This window comes from Phytophthora cinnamomi (genome assembly GCF_018691715.1).
Source record: "Phytophthora cinnamomi strain GKB4 chromosome Unknown Contig29, whole genome shotgun sequence".
Classification (NCBI taxonomy): Eukaryota; Oomycota; class Peronosporomycetes; order Peronosporales; family Peronosporaceae; genus Phytophthora; species Phytophthora cinnamomi.
Window position 1 is genome coordinate 797,290 of NW_027150962.1, and position 18,131 is coordinate 815,420.

Genomic DNA, 18,131 nt, shown 5'->3' on the forward strand with positions numbered 1-18,131 from the left:
CAAGACCGGTTTATTCGATGCGGATCAGCTGAAGACATGTACTTTGGGCGTGTCGTTGCTGGGCTCCCGCTTAATCGCGCGAACTTTTCAGTCCGTCCTCCCCATTTTGAAGACAATCAAGATTTTAGTATGCGTAACTGTAGATGAAATGTTCCCTGCACTTCACACGACTAGCACCTTCAAGATAACTTAAATCTGTGCGTAGAATCTCTCGTCTGTCATGCTAACTACCACGGGGAGACATTGCCAGCTTCTCACCCGCTGCTTTCAACGTTCTTGTGTTGATATGGTGACGAATTGAGTCAACTACGATCTAGACTAGTGGTGGGCATGTCTTCGCGGATGAATCCAACGCACATGTAGACCTGTACAAGCAGCTACATATAATGCAAAACTCTGTTGACAACTTTCCACCAGTACTTTCGGAAGGAATCAGCAACCTAATTGAGGAAAAGGGAGTTGCAGCTGGAAATATTTCCAAGGAGCAGCTCGATTCGACCATTGATAAACTACTTGCACGCGCAGGATGGCGCATCCTCCAGCGATAGCAGCCTCTAGTGATGGGGACATAAACACCCGCCGAACAGTACACTACTATGACCGGGAATTTCATCTACTTCCGCAGTCTTTTAGTTTTCAAATCCTGGTCCATTTGGAGCATGGACGTCGTAGTTCGGCGATTCCCACAAAGACTATCCTCCATTTAAAACTATTCGAGCACATGAACTACCTAGCGAAGCACTGCACAAAACTTTCTCTGACTGGACTGTCATGATACGGTGCATGCGCGTGTCGGCTGGATTGGCTATTCCACCGAGTATGTCTATCGGCCTCTTATCTCGGTGCGAAGCTCGCTTATATCGGTGCGTAAGCTTTCAATCTTTGCGCTCATTGCGACTTCAACGCGAGTAGCGAACTGCTCGCAGGCAATCTTGACCAACCTTGACCTCGGCAGCTGACTGCTCGCATCGAACCTTGATTTCTGCAGCGTTTTGCTCGTACGTAGCTTTGGTCCCTGCAGCTGCACGCTCGTAAGTAGCATTTTGTCCTGCAAGTTGCACATTGACTAGTTCTGCAGTCATTGCTGCGACCCGCTGTCCGAACGGCAATCTCATCCACTCCGGTTCACCTTCCGCCGTGGCTATCTCCGATGGTGGTTCAGTGCCGCAGAACTCGTCGGCGCTCCTTTCATTGTTCTGACAGCAACCGTATCATCAGCATAGCGTAGTAACGCACGGTGGGCGCTCCCTGGGGCGGACGAGCTCGATTGAGTTCGCTGGGCCTTCGTAGCGCGCTCTACAGTCTCGGTTGGCATGAGCAACTTTCGAGCTGAGCGGAGGTGTGAGCACTGAAGAGCAGAATGCAAAGTGAAGTGGATTGCGCTCCTTTCGCCACGCCTACTTTAAGCTGAATGTGGTTGTTGAACAATCCTCATAGTGGCTGCAGAAGATCACTAACTTCATATATGAGGCCGCAAAATTATCGACACGTTGGTATGTCATCGATCTACCGCACTAGCGCTCGGTTATCTAGGTGCGGCGCTTCTTCGCTGGCGCCTTGCGGGGCGCCTTCTTCGCCCCAGCTGCTGGGGCCTTGCGCTTTGCGCCGCCACGAGCCTTCTTCTGGAATTTGCTGACATCCAGGTCCTCCTCCTCGTGCTCGCTCTCGGCATCGGACGGCGGTGGTAAACCGTCATCCTCGTCTTTGGCGGCGGCAGCCTTTCCTCGACCCTTTTTGATCGTCGTGGATCCGAGCACAGACTCCACTACCGCCTGCGACTTGTGCGACGCCTTGTTGTACCTGCAAGTAGGGACCAAATCGTCAGCACAGCCATGGCTATCGTGGCTAATAGCATAGGCACATCGTACATTCGCGTGAAGGCCGTCTTTGCCTTCGTATCAAGCTCTGAGTAGGAGTGGCGTTTCACACCAGGGAACTTGAAGCTCTCCATGGACTCGGTCAAATCTTCGCGGGTGATCTCACACTCGTCAAGCAGCTCAATCACTTCCTCGATATTCTGTAAGGCGTGAGTAGTACAACCAGTAAGTACGCAGCTGATTCAGTTTCACATAGTTAGATGGGCGTACCTCCTCTCCTGACAGCAACTTTTTCAGCAGGATCTCCTTCATGTACGGCACGTAGTCGAGGCGAATGACTGCGCCCACAAAATCGCGTTAGAACAAAGTGTGGATGGTGCAAGATAACGACAAAGAAAAAAACACGGACCTTCTCGGGAACCCGATGCGTGTGACCGCATTCGAACGGACAGCTCACTAAGCAACCGTTTTGATTTGGACGCCGATGAGTTTTTGCCCAACCACCTGTGTGCGCACAGCCATATTCCATGCGTTAGTTTGTACAATCAGATCATCACGCTACAAGCATGAGCAACGTACTTGGAAAACTCTGGGTGGCCAATAAACCCAGCCGAGTACACGCAGGCTCCAACGTTCATCGCAGCCTGCTTTGTAAGCAAGTCCCACCGCTGCTCCACGCGAACATACGTGTTCAGCAAATCGCTCTCCGAAATAAACTCGGAAGCATGCATCGCAGCCTCCAGGTTTTCGTCCGACGATGTTCGGTTGTTCATGATGCTCTGGATGTAGTTTTCTTGGATCATCAGAGGCATCAAGTCGTAGTCAACGAAATAAGCCTCGTTCCTTGCGTCGAAAGAGAGGTCACGTTGGAAAATCTGCTGTGTCGCACTGAAAGGGTTCAAACGCAAGCTCTCATCCTTGTTGTGCTGTGAGGACGGATTGACCATGTCTGCGTAAGTGATTTTGGTGGTGGTTAGTCGCCAGCGTTGCATTTGCGTGAGAAGTTGACGAATATCGTTGCCACATCGGTCGGCGGCTTCTTCAATTGCGTTTTTCTCAATGTGCAGTCCTTCTTTCAGGCCGATCTCCATCAACCGCTTGCCGATTTGAATTTTCGTGGGACGACGCATGCGCAAGTCGAACGAGTGGTTTGCCAGCGAACGTACTTTTTGGCTCTGGCGGTCGTTGCAAATGCAAATAATCGGAGTCTTCGACTTCTTGATGAGCTGAATTAGCTCCGCCGTACCACCGCGGTCACCGCCGGACATGCCGTCGACCTCGTCCATGATGATCACACGACGAGCGAGGTGCATCTTTTCCTTCGACTTTCCTGTAGGCACGCCAAACTGGAGCGCTTGTGTGCCAAGCACGTCCTTGAGCCCAGTTTGCAGCATCTTCTTGCTGCGGGTATCGCTTGCATTCAGCTCAGTGCACTCGAATCCGCACTCGCGCGCAACCAGGTTCGCAATAGTCGTTTTACCGATGCCGGGGGGTCCTGACAGCAACACCGTCTTGGCTCCGCGGTTTTCAGAGAGCTTTGTCGTGAACGGGATTTTCTTGGTCCCTTTCACGTGCATCGCCTCCCAGTCCATCAGCCACGTCTTCAGCTTCCTGCCCAGCTCGATGTTGCCAATCATGTGGTCCAGCGTTTGGGGCTTGTACTTGTCCGTCCACAGCTCGTCATTGACTGATCTACAACGCCACACAAAAAAAAAAAAAACACACACACACACAGTACCAGTAAGCATTGCACCCCCGAAACCAGCAACCATACTCCACGCACGTGTTGAGCTTCTGCTTGCCCTTGGCAGAGGCGGCCTTGGCGCCCGCAGCTTCCTGCTTGCTCCTCGCCTTCTCCGCCGCCAGGTCCTGCGCCTGCTGCGCCGCCGCCGCTTCCGTAATGAGGTTGTAGAACTCGTTCTGCGTCAGGATGCGGACGTTCTTCGCCACCGCCTCCTTGTACTTGGACCCGTCCGTGACCTTCCCGCCCTGCTCCAGCGTGGCGCCGGCCACCAGGTACTTGGTGGCGCGCGTGACGCTGCTGGCCACCGAGCCGCCGCAGCACTTGACCAGGTGCACCGCGTCCTCCCGCGAGAGGTTCTCCAGCGCGCCCGAGAACGCGAACGTCTTGCCGTCCAGACAGCCGGCGCACGGCGCCGGCACCTTCTTCAGCGCGCCCTCCTGCCTCACAAAGGCCTCCGGATCGTCCGCCTTGACCTCCGCCTTGGCCTTCGGCTTGATCTCCAGCACCTGCTCGTCCCCGTCGCTGTCGTCCTTGGGCGCACGTCGCAGTCGCTTCAGCTGCGTCGGTGGCTGCTTCTTGGGCTTCGCGTCTTCTTGCTCCTCCATCTCAAAGTCCGAGTCCGAGTCCACGCGCTGCGTCTTCTTCTTCTTCTGCTTGGCTGGGGCCTTGCGCTTGCTGCTGCTGGCGTCTCCATCCTCGTCGCTGTCGTCCAGCACCACCACGTTCTGCTTGGCGGCGCGGCGACGCGGCGGGGGCGTCGGCTCGGGCTCCGCGCGCTTGGCGGCTGCAACGGATACAGAGCGTTAGAGTCAGGCCAGCGGGCGGAGGGAGGGAGAGCGCCGTCGTGGCGTACGCTTGGCTGGCGTGTCCGCCTTCTTGCTGCCGCCGTTGCTGCTGGGCGGCTTCTTCTGGAAGAAGGAGCGGATGTCCATGGCTGCGGCTCTTCCTGCTGCTTCGACTCGCTTGCTACCAATTACAGCTCGGAAGGTTCTTGTAGGGGAAGATTCCGGGCAGAGATCCTTTGTAGAGAGACGTGGTGTGCTGCACACGAGCGTGGGATATCCCTTTTAACAAATCCCGCCAGCCAATCCCGCCGCGTGAAGCCACGACTTTCGCCCAATCGCCAGGCACCCCCAGAGGAAGTTCAGCACGTTATCATTCGTGCGTAGGCCGTCTCGACGCCTCTTGCCTTGCAGCCATGGAGCTCTCCCCGGCGGCGCTCAAGTACGCGAGCCTGTGCGTGCTGTGCGTGCAGAACAGCCTGCTGGCCATCCTCATGCGGCTCTCGCGGGTCGGCAACTTCCCGCGCTTCAACCCGGCCACCGCCGTGTTCGTGGGCGAGGCGCTCAAGCTCGCCACGTGCTTCGCCGTGCTCTTCCACGTGCGTCTCCTTCTGCTCCGTTGCCCATACACACTAGGCTCGTTGGTCTGACGCTGGCCTCCTCCCTGCTGCAGGAGTTCAACGCGCTCAAGGAGCCGCAGCGCCGCAAGCGCATGGGCGAGTCCTTGCGCACCATCGCCAACGCCAACGAGCTGCTGCGCGTGAGCGTGCCCGCCATGCTCTACGTGGTGCAGAACAACCTGCAGTACGTGGCCGTGTCCAACCTGGACGCGCCCACCTTCCAGGTCATGTACCAGCTCAAGATCCTCACCACCGCCATCTTCTCGGTGGCGATGCTGCGCAGGACCGTGCTGCCCACGCAGTGGGGCGCCATCGTCACGCTCATGATGGGCGTCGCCCTCGTGCAGCTGGACGAGGATTCGTCCGGCAGCAGCGCCGCAGCTGCAACGGCGAAGTCGGGCCAGAGCACCACCAAGGGGCTGCTGGCCGTGGTCGCCGCTTGTGTGTGCTCGGGCTTTGCAGGCGTGTACTTTGAAAAGATCCTCAAGGGCTCCGGGTCGAAGGCCACACTGTGGGAACGCAACGTGCAGATGTGCTTCCTCGGACTGGCACTGTCTGGCGGCGGGCTGGTGTACAACGACCTGGAGTCGATCCTGAGTCTTGGCTTCTTCTACGGCTACCGCCCCGTGGTCTGGGCGGCGATCTGCATGAGCGCTTTCGGCGGTCTGCTCACGGCCGTTGTGGTCAAATACGCCGACAACATCCTCAAGGCGTTCGCCACGTCCATCGCCGTGGTGCTGTCGGTCATCATGTCGGTGTTTGTGTTCGACAAGGTGCCCACGGGCCAGTTCGTCATCGGAGCCATCCTGGTCAACGGCTCCGTGTACGTGTACGGCAAGGCGCCGGAGTGGCGCAAAGACCACCTCGAGCCGGTCCTGCCGCTCACGGGCGGCAAAGACTCGAAGGAGGTCAAGCACATCGCTTAGAACAGCACGGCCGCCATTGAAATTCTTCTACCTACTAACAAAGTGTGCCCTAGGGAGTACGCTGCACTTACAGCTAAATACCATAGATGCCATACAATACGAGCCAATGCAACGCTATCCCTCGAGTTGCCAGCACCTGCAGCGTGCCGTAGCGTGCCTTAGCCACTGCGCCACAGCAGTAGCACGTCGAGCCAGCGCTGAATTTAGTCGCCTGTCCCCACGCACACTAGCGGTTTTACACTGCACCACGCACGATGAAGCAACTTCTCCTCCTCGTGGGCGTCATGCTGGTGCTAGCTCCGCAACTGTATTTCTGTGTGAGTGCAAGTGGAGGTGCGGGGGGTGACTTGCAAGAAGTGGCCATCGACAGTGATAGCGCTCGTGTCGTCGAAGTGGTCGACCACGACGGTAAACAGCAATACGAAACGCTCTGGAGCAAGGTATCCGACCTTACCATGAGGGATATATTGTCGCGTTGTTCTCACACTATTTTCCTGCTGGTCAGGCTCGATCGGGGCTTGTTGAGCTCCAGTTTGGGCTGTCTAGCAAGACTCTCGTCGTAAGGAGGCCTGAGCGTCGAATGTTCCGGTTGTGTGTGAAAGCTTTACAAACGTTTTCTGGTGCTTAGGACTCATCCGACGAGACACTGGGGTTGCTGCCGAGACGATGGGTCGACCTCATTAGTACTACCGGTAGCTGGCTGGACGAGTTCCTTGTGCAGTGTGAACAAGATCCTGAGTTCAAGGCTGGTGTTACGCAGAATCTCAACGCAATGCAAGCAGTGAGTATCGTAATCCTCCTATGCATTCACCTGACACCTCATGGCTTACGATTCCTTGCCTGGCCTTTCAGTTCGTAGCGTTCGTATCGATTGGATACGCCGCTATCGCGATGTGGCTCGGCTCAATAAGGCTCACACGCTGGCAGAGACGCACCGTCTTGGTCACGTACACAGCAGCAGGAACTGTCGAGGCAATATTTCTTCTACAAGCCTTCGGCCTCGTGGCTATCCACATCGCGTACCCTTCGACGTTGGCATTGACAGCGCTCTTCTTCGTGGCGTTCAACATCACTAACGCGCTGCTAGTGCTCGAATCTGAGGAACCTGAAGCTGCATCTTCATCGGCAGTGTTGGCCCCGCGGATCATCGAGGCTACCCCTACGCGTATCGTGACCTCTCAAATAGCACCTTGCTGCTGAGGTGGTCACTATTCTAACCACCACAATGTCAACAGCGCTTTTTAGTCGTCGTTCTTGTTGCTGAGCGGTAAGAAAAAAAAATCGTTGTGATTGCCTTCTTACTCGCCCATTTACGAATGCAATGCGTACGCGAGAGTTTCTCCCAACCTCAGCGGTTTCTATACCGAGTTCCTTGCCGACTGGAGAAGATAGCACCGTGTGATTCGCACTGCATTTGCGTGCAGTGCCAAAATGGAGCGTCGAACACTTTATGGCCCACATATCATGCAAAAACCATGTCCGACGATCACGCCACTGACAGAACGAGTTAGGGCCGTGCCAAGCTGGAGAAAAGCGTAATGCTTAAAGTTGTGCAAGGAGTCGTCCAGCATACATGGGATGGAATAGATTTGAACAAGATTAAGAATGGCTCATTCTTATGCAAATCAACACTCATGTTTTAACGTTATACCGCAAACCGCGACTCAAATAGCGGCTAGCCTACCTTTTCGTTTGTCTAGAACGACGTTTGTTTTTTATGGTGAGGAGAAAACACCTGGTGTTAACCTCAGATTGCCGGAAAAAGTGCTACTGTAACAGAATATGGCGACGAACCGTACTTGTTTGGTTATGCTGCTACATGGCAAATATGTCTACTCTATTTTGTGGAAATGGTTCCGAGGTGAAAAAGCATCCTATCAACTCATTCTGCATTTCCGAATGATACTCGCCTTTTTGAATTTGTCTCTACTGTTCCCCGTCATCTCGAAGCTTGCGCAGATTCTGGCAAGGACGAGATTATCACAATTCACCGCTCGTTGTGCGACTTTACCCAACATTTGTTACGAATATTTTTTTTGTATTGTAGTCACTTAGATACTCTAACGACTTCTACTTCGAAGTAGAATACTAAGTAATACAAAGTCGAATGTTGGGTGCTGCTACCCTGTATCACTGGCACGTGTCTACATTGCTCTGCAGGAAGGTAACGTGCCCAACGTCGATCGTCTCGCGGCGCTGGATTTTAAACTGAATACGGCAACAATTGGAACGACCATCGCTGCGCCTCCTGACTTGTTCACACTATTTGCAGCACAGAGGGATGTTCTTCAAGCGCTTGTGGCAATGCATCGTTTGGGATGGATCCATCGCGATATTCGCTGTCGAACGTGATCAAGCAGTGAGATTGTTGTGCTTCTTCAAGTCGTGGCCCCTAGAGTGTAGACCAACACGCCCACTTGATCGAGAATAGCAGCGTCGAATGGGATGCCGAGTCCAAAAGAACGGCGTTCCATATGTCGTTGGTGCAGCCAGACAGCGCAATCCAGCGCAGAACAAGTTTTGCGAGAGCTGACGGTGCTTCAAACAGAAGCGTTGCGCAAGCTTGAGGTAAAGAGACAATGTCGGTTGAGCAAGCGAAAGCATTCGTAATGGTTTTCCGGTTGAGGTACATGGTGATGATTTCGCTGGAGGTACCAGCATTTTCGCCTCCAGAGCTCTTGGATTCACCTGATCGTCGTTTTCTTGGCGTTTCGGATGAAATCTTTGTCACCCGTAAGTCGTCGAGCGCTTGGCGTGCCAAAAGCGTCTATGATTCGCTTCCATGGGGGAATCCGACTCAGAAGATATGAAAGCTTAGAAGCTGGGAAGGGTGATCAGATTCAAGACGTAAAAAAACTACTAAGTACTTGTAGTGAAAAATTCCATCTGCGTGAAGTTACTCTATCAAGTCAACCTTCCATTTCGTGACTACTGCCAGGAACACGTCAAAGTTCCTCCTTGACTTGATGTCGCCGGATGCTTGATCTTTAGCTTGTACCAATATACTCGTCAGTTCCTGGACACACTTGCGCATCGTGGTATCTCGATATGGAGTCCATCCAATCGTCGCATCCTCCATCAAAGCTTCAACAGCGCTCTTTAGTTTAAGAGCTACCCTAGAGGAGATACAGTTTCTCTGGAATTTTTGCATTTTCCCGAGAAGTTGGGTTGCACGGATATGAAGCTTGCCCAACTGTTCGCGGTTCCTCGAGTTCGACGGGTCTGAGATTGCTTCTGACATGTTCTCCAAAAGTCTGTACCAAAACGATTACTGTCATCAGACCAGCAACACCAAAACTTCGATCGCAACAGCGTACGTACCCTGCAATAGAATCTCTTGTCGATTGATCTGGTAGCTGTTTTGAAAACTCTCCCATTGCGTTCAGGATCATTCGATGCAACAATAAATGGAGAGGCTCGCATAGGTCGTAACTTAGCCATCGAGACATCCTCCCGATAGCCTGTATCATCCAGTTTCCGAAAGACTTGGCAACCTTGGCTGCAGTTACCTTTTTGAAGTCAAGAAGCAAACGGAGTAGCCGCTTAAACTGCTTTCTATGGGGTAGAGCGTAATGACCGCCTATCGAAAATGCCGGCCTCTTCTTGGCAACCTTGAGCGCAACGTTAACTGCCGACTCTTTCTTTCCAGGCATGCATAGTCTATCAAAACTTTCAATCCTAGAAAATAAGGACTCCATCAACCTACAATGTACATAGTAAAATGCACTCCCGGTGTTAATGTACGTCCTCACTGGAAATAAGATGATGAAGCCATTTTTAATACTGACCTCTTGGACTCGGGCTTTTGTGTTGCACTCGGAAGTCGACTCAGGTACGACTTCACCACAAAAGCGTACTCGCGATACAATCGCACGTGCTGACCTTGATATTTGCAATGGCACCAGTCAACCACAGTCTCTAAAGAGCTGGTCACTTCGTACTGCTGCACACCATCGACGTCTTCTTCCACTGACGCTTTCAACTCAGTTACCACCTCTGGGATAATAAACGACCGATCCAACGGAGGTAATAGGTTCACCTCCGCGACGATGGTCTTCATGTACGTGGCCGATTTTTCCAATGGTTTCAATGAAGTGCTTGTATCTGCTTGATGTGAAGCATTCTTTGTAGAACCTGGTAACGAGTTTAATTTCGATGACGGAATATTATGCTTCACCATGGTCGTGAGCGCCTTCCAAGCTGCTTCACTGCCTCCAACTTTATCTGTATCTTCATCACTTTCATTCTCGGCAGCATCACTTTCCGACTCGCTCGAAGAACTAGGCTTGGGGTTAGATGCTGCTGGCATTTCTCGCTTTATAACGACGAGAACGCCTTTATCCTCGTTCGTCGCGGTCATCTTCGTGCCTTCCTCCGAGCTCCCTGAGCTCAATAGAGCACCTCTCTTGGACGCCAGGGCCTTCCGAGACGCTTCACTTCCGCCTATCTTATCTTCATCACTCGCACTATCCGCCACAGAGCTAGATGCTGCTACCACTTCTTGCTTTACCACGGATGAGGCACTCCTCTCGTTGCTGATTGATGATATCCGTGGGCGTCGACTGATTCCTCCCTCCAACCTATCGGAGACCAAATCAGCCTCAGTCTGAAGTGGCTTTGTCCTCTTGACTGGTCCATTGCAGCCCGGCCTCCTGGCCTGATCGCCAACGACAGTCGTCACTTTCACCCCCTCCTTCTCCTTGACTACCCGCTTCCGCTTGCGCTCTAGTACATGTAGCTGGGCCACTTCCATGCCAACTGCGAGTTTTCCAACTCGACGCTGCAACTGCCGCTGCAGCTCCATCGCATCGCCTATTGACACCTTCAAACTGTCGCTGAGGCCGCTAGTCGGCGGGTGGCTCTGCTGCTGCTGTAGTTTCGACACGGCATCATGCACCTCCTCCAGCTTGGCGAAGGCTGCCAATGCGTCGCCCAAAGTCTGGGAAACGGACGCAAACTCCTCGTGCAGTACAGTGTTGTAGTTCTTGTGCAGCTGCGACGTTGGCACGTGCGCCAGGACGCGCTCGTACAGCGCCTCCATCCCGGCGCGAATTGGTGGTCGACCGAGTGAGATGCTAGAATTTGGGTATCCATTTGGGTACGGTAGTAATGGTGTGAAAATGGGCTGCTAAAATGAGTATATTTCTGTCCTCGGCGTATTTTTGACAAGCAGTTTAGGGCAACAAACAGTTCTAGGAATGTTATGCGAAAACTGTTACGCCTACTTTGTAGGCGCTCTTACTAGTGTTGGCGGGTCCTCAACCTTCCATCTCATAACTATAGAAAAGCACACTTCGAAGCTCCTCCTTGAGTTGACATCACTGAATGTTTGAGCTTGTACTAAGATATTCTTCAATTACATGACACACTTGCGCATGGTAGTCTTGATATGGATTCGATCCAATCGTCGCATCCTCCATTAGGCCTCAACAGCTTGAATTTCGTGTCGCCGAGATCCTTGCGAGCAGACCTCACGAACGAGGCTTTCCTTGTTGTGCGTATTACCCGATACAAATTGCTGGGACAAATGAAGATACAACCTTTTGGAGAAAACGTGATCAAAATCTATTCATTTTTCTGCATAGTCTTCAATCGAATCTTCACTGGGTGTACTCGACATAAAAGCAGAGGAATTCTTTAGTGCATGATGTCCTTTGTACATTCCCACACAGGCTTGCTGCTTGCTTGAACAATGCCGCCCAGAAAGGATCGCGACAATACTACTGCAATAGCGTATTGAGCGCTGGTGTGTCTTCCTCGTCACGTGACTGGGCTCAACAAGGTTGTCCATATACACATGGTTGAGACCCACCCGCTGTGTTTGTGGTTTTCAACGCCAACCGCACCTTGCTACAGAAGTGTTGGATTCCAAGGAACCCGATGCTGCTGCAGGTGATGCCTTCAACGAGAAGCTTGCAACATTCACTGCATCCAATGGCAGCAGCTTCTCACTCGTCGTCCATCGAGAACGACAGCAGCTTCTTGTTGCTGAGCGTCGGTCGGTCGGCGCGTTTGCGCTTCTTCTTCGTCTTGGCTGCGTCCGTGGCCTTGCCCATCTGCACCACCGTCTGCCCCGAAGCCTTGCTTTTCTTCTTGTCTTTCTCGTCTTCCTCCTCCTCTTCTTCTCCTTCCTTCTCCTTCTTTTTCTCCTCCTTCTTGGCCAGGTACTCGTCGATCGCCGCCTGCTGCACCTCGTCCAGTCCCTTCGTCCTCCTCGTCCTCTCCAGGCTTGGGCAGCGTCGCGAACTTGGCCTGGATGGCCGGCGGCTGGTGGTATTTCTGCAGGAACTTGGGGATCACGCGCGTGAACTGCGGCCCTTTGCCCTTGCCACGCGCCTTGCCTTTGCCGCCCCCGCCGCCGGCGTTCAAGCCCCTGAGGCTGCCGTCCTCGCGCCAGTCGTCGTCCATGCCAGCAATTATGGGGAATGCAATATTGACAAAAGGTGTGGGCACCCTAAACCAGCAACGCCAGAATTTGTTCCTTTAGATTTGTGTTATTAGTTGCGTGTTTGGGGTAATAATTGACTCAATTATTCATTTTGCTACTGACCGCTCATTCGCAAGACACCACCAGCATAGCAACTGCGCTGGACGATGGCGGCTGGGCTCAAGGGCTACCTGTGGAGCCAGCGGTGGAACATCCTGCTCACGACGCAAGCCATCTTCACCTGCGGCATCGTGTACAACCGCTACCAAGAGAACCAGGCCGCGCAGCCCACTGCAGCCAAACAGCAGCAACAACCTCGACGACCGATGCCAGAACGTGCTGACAAGTGACCACAGCGATAAACCTCAACGCCATCGCCACCACCACATCAATAGACTTCCTTTCGCACCCTGCCATGCCTTCCAGCCGCGTCCTGCGTCTAGAGCTTACGTCTCAAGCACAACGAGGGAAAAAAGCGTCCATACGCACACATATATTGTCAATATATTCTCCACCAATTATAAACGCATTTTCGGTTTTTATTTATTTATTGTGCGTATGCCTGGCCAGGTCGACAAGGAGCAGGTGAAGCGGCGACTTCGCCTCGAGCAGCAGGCATGGTGCGCCCTACATTCACTCCCTAGAGCGCCGTACACACCGCCACTAACTCCATCTACTATTCGACAATTGCAGGGAGGCGGAGCAGCTCGCTGCCGGCTGCTCGGAGGCCCCGACGCTGCAGTTCTGGAGCGTCGGGAAGCTCCTGCGCGTGCTGCAGGCCTCAAGATCCGCCGAAAATGCTCTGGAGATGCTGGCCCAATGCGGAATTGTCAGACATTTGGTCGGCAGTGTGGACCCGAGACGGGCGACGTCGCAACCCACTGCGGAGAGCCCTCAGACTGCCCCTAAAGCGGACGCGGTGACGTACACGTCGAGTCGCGTGTGGCTCACGGGCTTCCTGCACTTCGGAGAGGACGTGGACGCTTGTGACACGCTGCATTTGTGTGATAACAACGCAAAGTTACCGAGTTTCCTGCTGGACCCGAGTCCGCAGCTGGTGGATCAGTTGGTGCTCGTGAAGCGCTGGGTGCTGGTGGACAAGGCGTTTGGCGGCGTGCGAACGGCGGGCTCCATGTTCCTTGAAGTGCATGACGAGAAACCAGTGTCACTCATGCCGGTTGAGGGCGACTTTGTGGATTGGCCACGAGAAAAAGTGATGGAGGTTCTGGAAGCTAGTTATGAGACTAAGGATCCGCCAATGTATACGGGTACTGAGCCGTGGGCTGCCGTTGCTGCACGGTCGAGTGGAAGTGGCGTAGGAAACGGTATTTCGGTATTTACAACGGCTGAAGGATGTGATGGGCTTGAGCAGCCAAGAAAAAGCAAGAAGCGGAAACGTGTTCATTGCGTCTTTGGTCGTGTGGCGAGCGTGAGTCCGATTTCAAGGCAAAGAGATCGCGATAGCAGCCACTTCTTCGTGGAAATCGAGCAGCATCAGAGCTGCAATGACTCAACGACGCAAAGTGCGGTGACTGTTATGTTTACCGGAGTCCGGAGCATGCGATGGCACCTGTTTCTTTGTCCTGGGAAGATTGTGCTGCTGACAGATTTGGTGAAAGTACTCTCGCGAGAGTGTGAAATGTTCCTGCTTCAAGCGACCAATGGGCACCAATCGGGTGACCCGTTTGAGTCTTTAAAGGGGTCGTTGAAGACGTCTGGGCTCGTTTGGCAAGGGCCAGCTTCACCTCAAAGACATTTAGCACAGTGGATTAATGATTCTTTGCATAGGTATTCGAAGACATTCGCATCTCTCTGCTGCGGAAAGCTCTTCGATTACGAAGGCCAAGTGTCTCGACTTCTGTGGGATGAATGCATTGAACTTTTGGGGAGCGATGGGACGCAAGTTATCGTTTGTTTGTTTCACTTCCCATATACACACGAGCTGGTTCGGATACGCAAAGGCGCAACCATTCGAGTATGCGGGGCTCATGTTCTCCGCTGGCCAACTCCAGTAGGCGGAAAGTTAGTGATTGGATTGTGTCCAAGGAGTTACTTTGTTGTCACTGCTTTCAGTGATCCGAGTAGTTCCTGCATTGCCGTGGGTACTCGCTCTCGCCGAAACAGGGCTCACAAGAAATGGTCAAGTTTGGGCGATTTCCACAGTCAGTCTATGGTGCTGTCGATGTGGCTTCTGGAGGTGCTGGAATTACTGGATTCAAAATTTTTCTTCGGAGAAGACGAAAAAATATTGCTGTTTGGTTCCTCTTTGCTTTCATTTTCACGGATTCGACGACGGCAAGCAGTATCACATGTGGCAAAGAAGCTGGGTTTGAAGTTTGACTTCGGTCGTGATCAAAAGACAGCGACACTCGGTACACTCTTTTTGAAGTGTCATACTCATAATGCGAACAGTTGTCCCACAATTCAACTTCCTTGCGAAAAGCTCTTGACATGTAATCGAGTAGTGACGATTCGTGAGCTGCAGGCATTTGGAGAGTGTAAAGTGAAGGAATTGTTCAAAATGAGAGCTGGAGATTCCAGCACGATTAATTGTCCTGTTTCGATACAGATTCCAGCCGAAAGCTTAGATTGGTGCCTTCTTTTTGGATGCATTCGGGGAAATGTCGATAGCGGAGATTTGGAAGTCTATGATCGTACTGGATCGATCTCGTTGCATTTGAGTGGCAATATGGTGTCTACAGATTTTGATGGCGAGCGTGGCGTGTATTTAATCCGAACTTTTAATCTTACTACCGAGGACTACAATCAAAGCCAAGACGTCGATAGCTTACCCCTGATATGTTGTGTGAGCTGCCCGGCAGCCAATATTGAGTACATCCCGATGCACGATGGAGACGGAATCAGTTTTTCACCGGATGACAAAACTCAAACCGAAACACAGGAACTGCTGATTATGGTGACCCACGTTGACGCTTTGCCACGTTCCGATATTCGGCGGGCTGGACTGTTACCTGAATATCGCACTGTGCATGGGATCTTGTTTCCTATTGCCCAGGATTTCCAAAGTGACCTTTTCATGATGTCCGCTGTCGTTGCTGACTTCTTGATAAATACCCGGTGCATTAATTGGTATCTCCAAAAGGGTGGCTGTTACCGCATAAAAGCAATCGAAGACAGTCAAAAGATTGAAAACCGCTCCCTATCCCATTACAGCAAGGAAGACCAAGCAATTAAGGCGTCGGTTGACTATTTGGAAGCAACAAGTTTCGCTGGAGGAAACAGCGTGATTTGCTTCGACACCTTACCGAATTTTTGTGGTGCTAGTAGTGGAGAACCGAACAGAGAAGAACGCCCGTTTCGAGTCTATCGAGTTGAAAATGGACGCGATTCCATTGTCCCGATCATTATCAAATGTGGTGACTTCACGCAAGCGCGGTGCGAGAAGCATAATAATTGCAAAAGCAGTGAGCAAAATCTAAGCGGTATTCTGGTTCCTCCAAATGGCGATTCTGTGCATGGCAACCTCGCTGCGCTCTTCACGAAGGAACAACAGTTTGTGAACCAAACGCCGATTGAAGTATCGGTATCGGAACTCGTGGCTATAAGCGCTTTCAGATATTTCATCGAGCTGCTAGAAGGGGTATCTCAAGTTAGCGATTTACTTCACCATCCATTTTCATACCAGTCTCAAGGATCAGTCGAAGACGATGATGAAGAGCAGCCAATCGTGATGACGGTGGACCCAGGTTTGCACAAAGCTCACCTCATCTCGATCATTGGTAAAATCGCGACGAAGAAATATTTCTGGCAGGCGTCGTCAACCCAGCAATCCTCCAACGGAACAGTAGGCACGAAGCGAGCTCGAGAAGTTGATAACGAGGAAGGTGCTGCTTGTGGCTCCAGTCAACGACTGCTATGCATCCTGCACGTCCGCGATCTCCAACACCTGGATACTGTGGAGATTCGCGTGGATGCATCGCGCTTTGGTCTTCTTGCTACGCTTCAAGTAAACAGAATCATCGAGTTCACCCGGCTGCAGGGGTTCATCGCTCGATCCAGCTACAAGGTGTATCTGAAGTGGAGCCACCTGACTGCAGCTCGACCGATTCCGGACGATGCCCGCCTACCAATCCCATCAGACGCCATGCTTTACGGCTCCATGACCACGACATTCCTGAACGACCTGTACCATTCCTCCTACGTCGACCGACGACTGCACCGATACGTGGTCGGTGTGATGCACATCAGCTACGTGTTGATGAGGCGGAAGTGTGGCTCCTGTCATCAGGCGCTGCAGCTCATCAAGCGACGCGGTTGCTGGAAGCACGCCGAGCCGCAACCGGGGGTTGCATTTTATCGGGAGTGCAAGTGGAGGCAGCAGCACTGGGCGATATCTGATCCCGCGTTCAAGACCCGCACGTACCTGGGGACCACGGTGCGTTGCGTCATCGATGACGGCTCTGCCCAGGCGGAGCTGTTCCTGGAGAACGACGTCGCGTGGGAGCTGCTGACTTGTCCCGCCGGCCAGCGCCGGCGCTTCGAGGACATTCTGAGCCACTACGTGGACGACCTGAGCTACTTTTCAGGACGCACAGCGACCGGCTCGATCGCGACCAGCAGGGCCGAGCGGGAGCGGGAGTACTACCAGAACGAGCTGCGGGCCTTCGTGGTGGGCGCCATCCCGGCGCTGCGGTCGGTGGCGGTGTTCGCCCGGCGGTTCTACAAGGCCCAGCAGCAGCGCGAGGGCACGTCCGTGCTCACGTTCGGCAAGGACATCCACCTCACGACCCAGACGGCGCCCCAGCCGAAGCTCGAGGCCCGGCGCGTGGACCGCCTGCACGTGCGCAGCGAGCTGCGGCGGCGCCTCGCGCAGCTGCGACGGTCAGGTCCCGACTAGGGCGACATTCGCCCGCTTGCGGCGAGAGTCCTGTCCGAAAACCTTTCGGCGGTCGACTTCAGAAAGAGGAAGTTCGTACTTAGGGGGGTGGGGATGAGCACGCACGTTCAACCGGTCGTAATACAAAAAAAAGCTTACGACCAGCAGAACGTGCGTGTGCGCATCCCGCCTACACTTTCGCTGCTCGCGCCTCGGTGGTCGCTTCAGGACCCTCGAGGTTCGGACTGGAAGCCCGAACCCAGCCTAGACTGGAACCTCGACCTAGAACTCGAAGCCGACTAGATCTGGAACTCGAGCGCACGCCACTGTCCTTGTGCCAGTTGTCGATGCAGCGCGCGGTGCAGATCCATGCAGCGATGAAGACCGGTGCGCGCCACACGAAGAGCATCAGGGACTCGTGGTCGCCCACGCGACCGAAGCGTGACCGCAGGGGAAACTCTTCCTCTCGCCGGCGGGGTCCGTGCACAAGTTGGCAACTCCGTCCCAAGCAGCGTCATATCGCGACGTGGGAATTTATTTCGCGCCGGCCGCAAATCCGTCCAACCGAGCCAAACCTCGCTTCGCCTTCGTAGGCGGAACATAATCGATTTCACCTATAGCATAGGTAAGGCTGGTCCTCTGCGTCGAGCTCAAATGCCACAACTGCAACTGCTATATTATAATAGTGCGTTATGAGTTGGGTTCGCGCGTGGGTTGGCTGACTTGCTGGCTCGAATTGTCGCGGCATTTTTCTCTAACCAAAGCGTTGCAGTTGCCGTCCTCCACCCTCGATCAACTCGATCAGCCAGTGTCGCAGTTGCCCACAGAACGGGTCGAGTGTCTGCCACTCGGCCGGTTGCCTTCAACTCAGCAACTCAACTCAGCAACTCAACTGCTCCCGTTCCGCGCGCTGTGATTGGCTGAGCCGCTTGCAGAAGCCCAAAGGTCCCCAGATCGGAAAGGGCCATCGCCAGCCAG

The 18,131-nt window shown here is 53.4% G+C and overlaps 6 protein-coding genes across 6 annotated transcripts; 3 read left to right on the forward strand and 3 right to left on the reverse strand.

The window, feature by feature from the left end:
* Positions 1-1,529: 1,529 nt before the first annotated feature.
* On the reverse strand, positions 1,530-4,493 carry IUM83_10068 (Replication factor C subunit 1; the record flags this gene model as incomplete). Its single annotated transcript, XM_067934553.1, has 7 exons — positions 1,530-1,800; positions 1,869-2,017; positions 2,088-2,155; positions 2,227-2,321; positions 2,397-3,509; positions 3,601-4,345; positions 4,415-4,493. The coding sequence occupies 7 exons, from the start codon at positions 4,491-4,493 to the stop codon at positions 1,530-1,532; spliced, it is 2,520 nt and encodes an 839-aa protein (XP_067793411.1).
* Positions 4,494-4,759: 266 nt separating this feature from the next.
* On the forward strand, positions 4,760-5,889 carry IUM83_10069 (UDP-galactose translocator-like; the record flags this gene model as incomplete). Its single annotated transcript, XM_067934554.1, has 2 exons — positions 4,760-4,942; positions 5,017-5,889. 2 exons carry the CDS (start codon positions 4,760-4,762, stop codon positions 5,887-5,889), a joined length of 1,056 nt encoding a protein of 351 aa, XP_067793326.1.
* Positions 5,890-6,143: 254 nt separating this feature from the next.
* Positions 6,144-7,089, forward strand: IUM83_10070 (uncharacterized protein; the record flags this gene model as incomplete). Its single annotated transcript, XM_067934555.1, has 4 exons — positions 6,144-6,329; positions 6,395-6,448; positions 6,518-6,670; positions 6,742-7,089. 4 exons carry the CDS (start codon positions 6,144-6,146, stop codon positions 7,087-7,089), a joined length of 741 nt encoding a protein of 246 aa, XP_067793293.1.
* Positions 7,090-8,785: 1,696 nt separating this feature from the next.
* Positions 8,786-10,930, reverse strand: IUM83_10071 (uncharacterized protein; the record flags this gene model as incomplete). The annotated part of the gene is made up of 4 exons (XM_067934556.1): positions 8,786-9,143; positions 9,211-9,245; positions 9,399-9,591; positions 9,678-10,930. The coding sequence occupies 4 exons, from the start codon at positions 10,928-10,930 to the stop codon at positions 8,786-8,788; spliced, it is 1,839 nt and encodes a 612-aa protein (XP_067793294.1).
* A 679-nt stretch (positions 10,931-11,609) lies between these two features.
* IUM83_10072 (uncharacterized protein) lies at positions 11,610-12,116 on the reverse strand (the record flags this gene model as incomplete). The annotated part of the gene is made up of 3 exons (XM_067934557.1): positions 11,610-11,657; positions 11,736-11,775; positions 11,842-12,116. The coding sequence occupies 3 exons, from the start codon at positions 12,114-12,116 to the stop codon at positions 11,610-11,612; spliced, it is 363 nt and encodes a 120-aa protein (XP_067793356.1).
* A 758-nt stretch (positions 12,117-12,874) lies between these two features.
* Positions 12,875-17,174, forward strand: IUM83_10073 (uncharacterized protein; the record flags this gene model as incomplete). Its single annotated transcript, XM_067934558.1, has 3 exons — positions 12,875-12,936; positions 13,010-13,538; positions 15,963-17,174. 3 exons carry the CDS (start codon positions 12,875-12,877, stop codon positions 17,172-17,174), a joined length of 1,803 nt encoding a protein of 600 aa, XP_067793292.1.
* Positions 17,175-18,131: the final 957 nt, after the last annotated feature.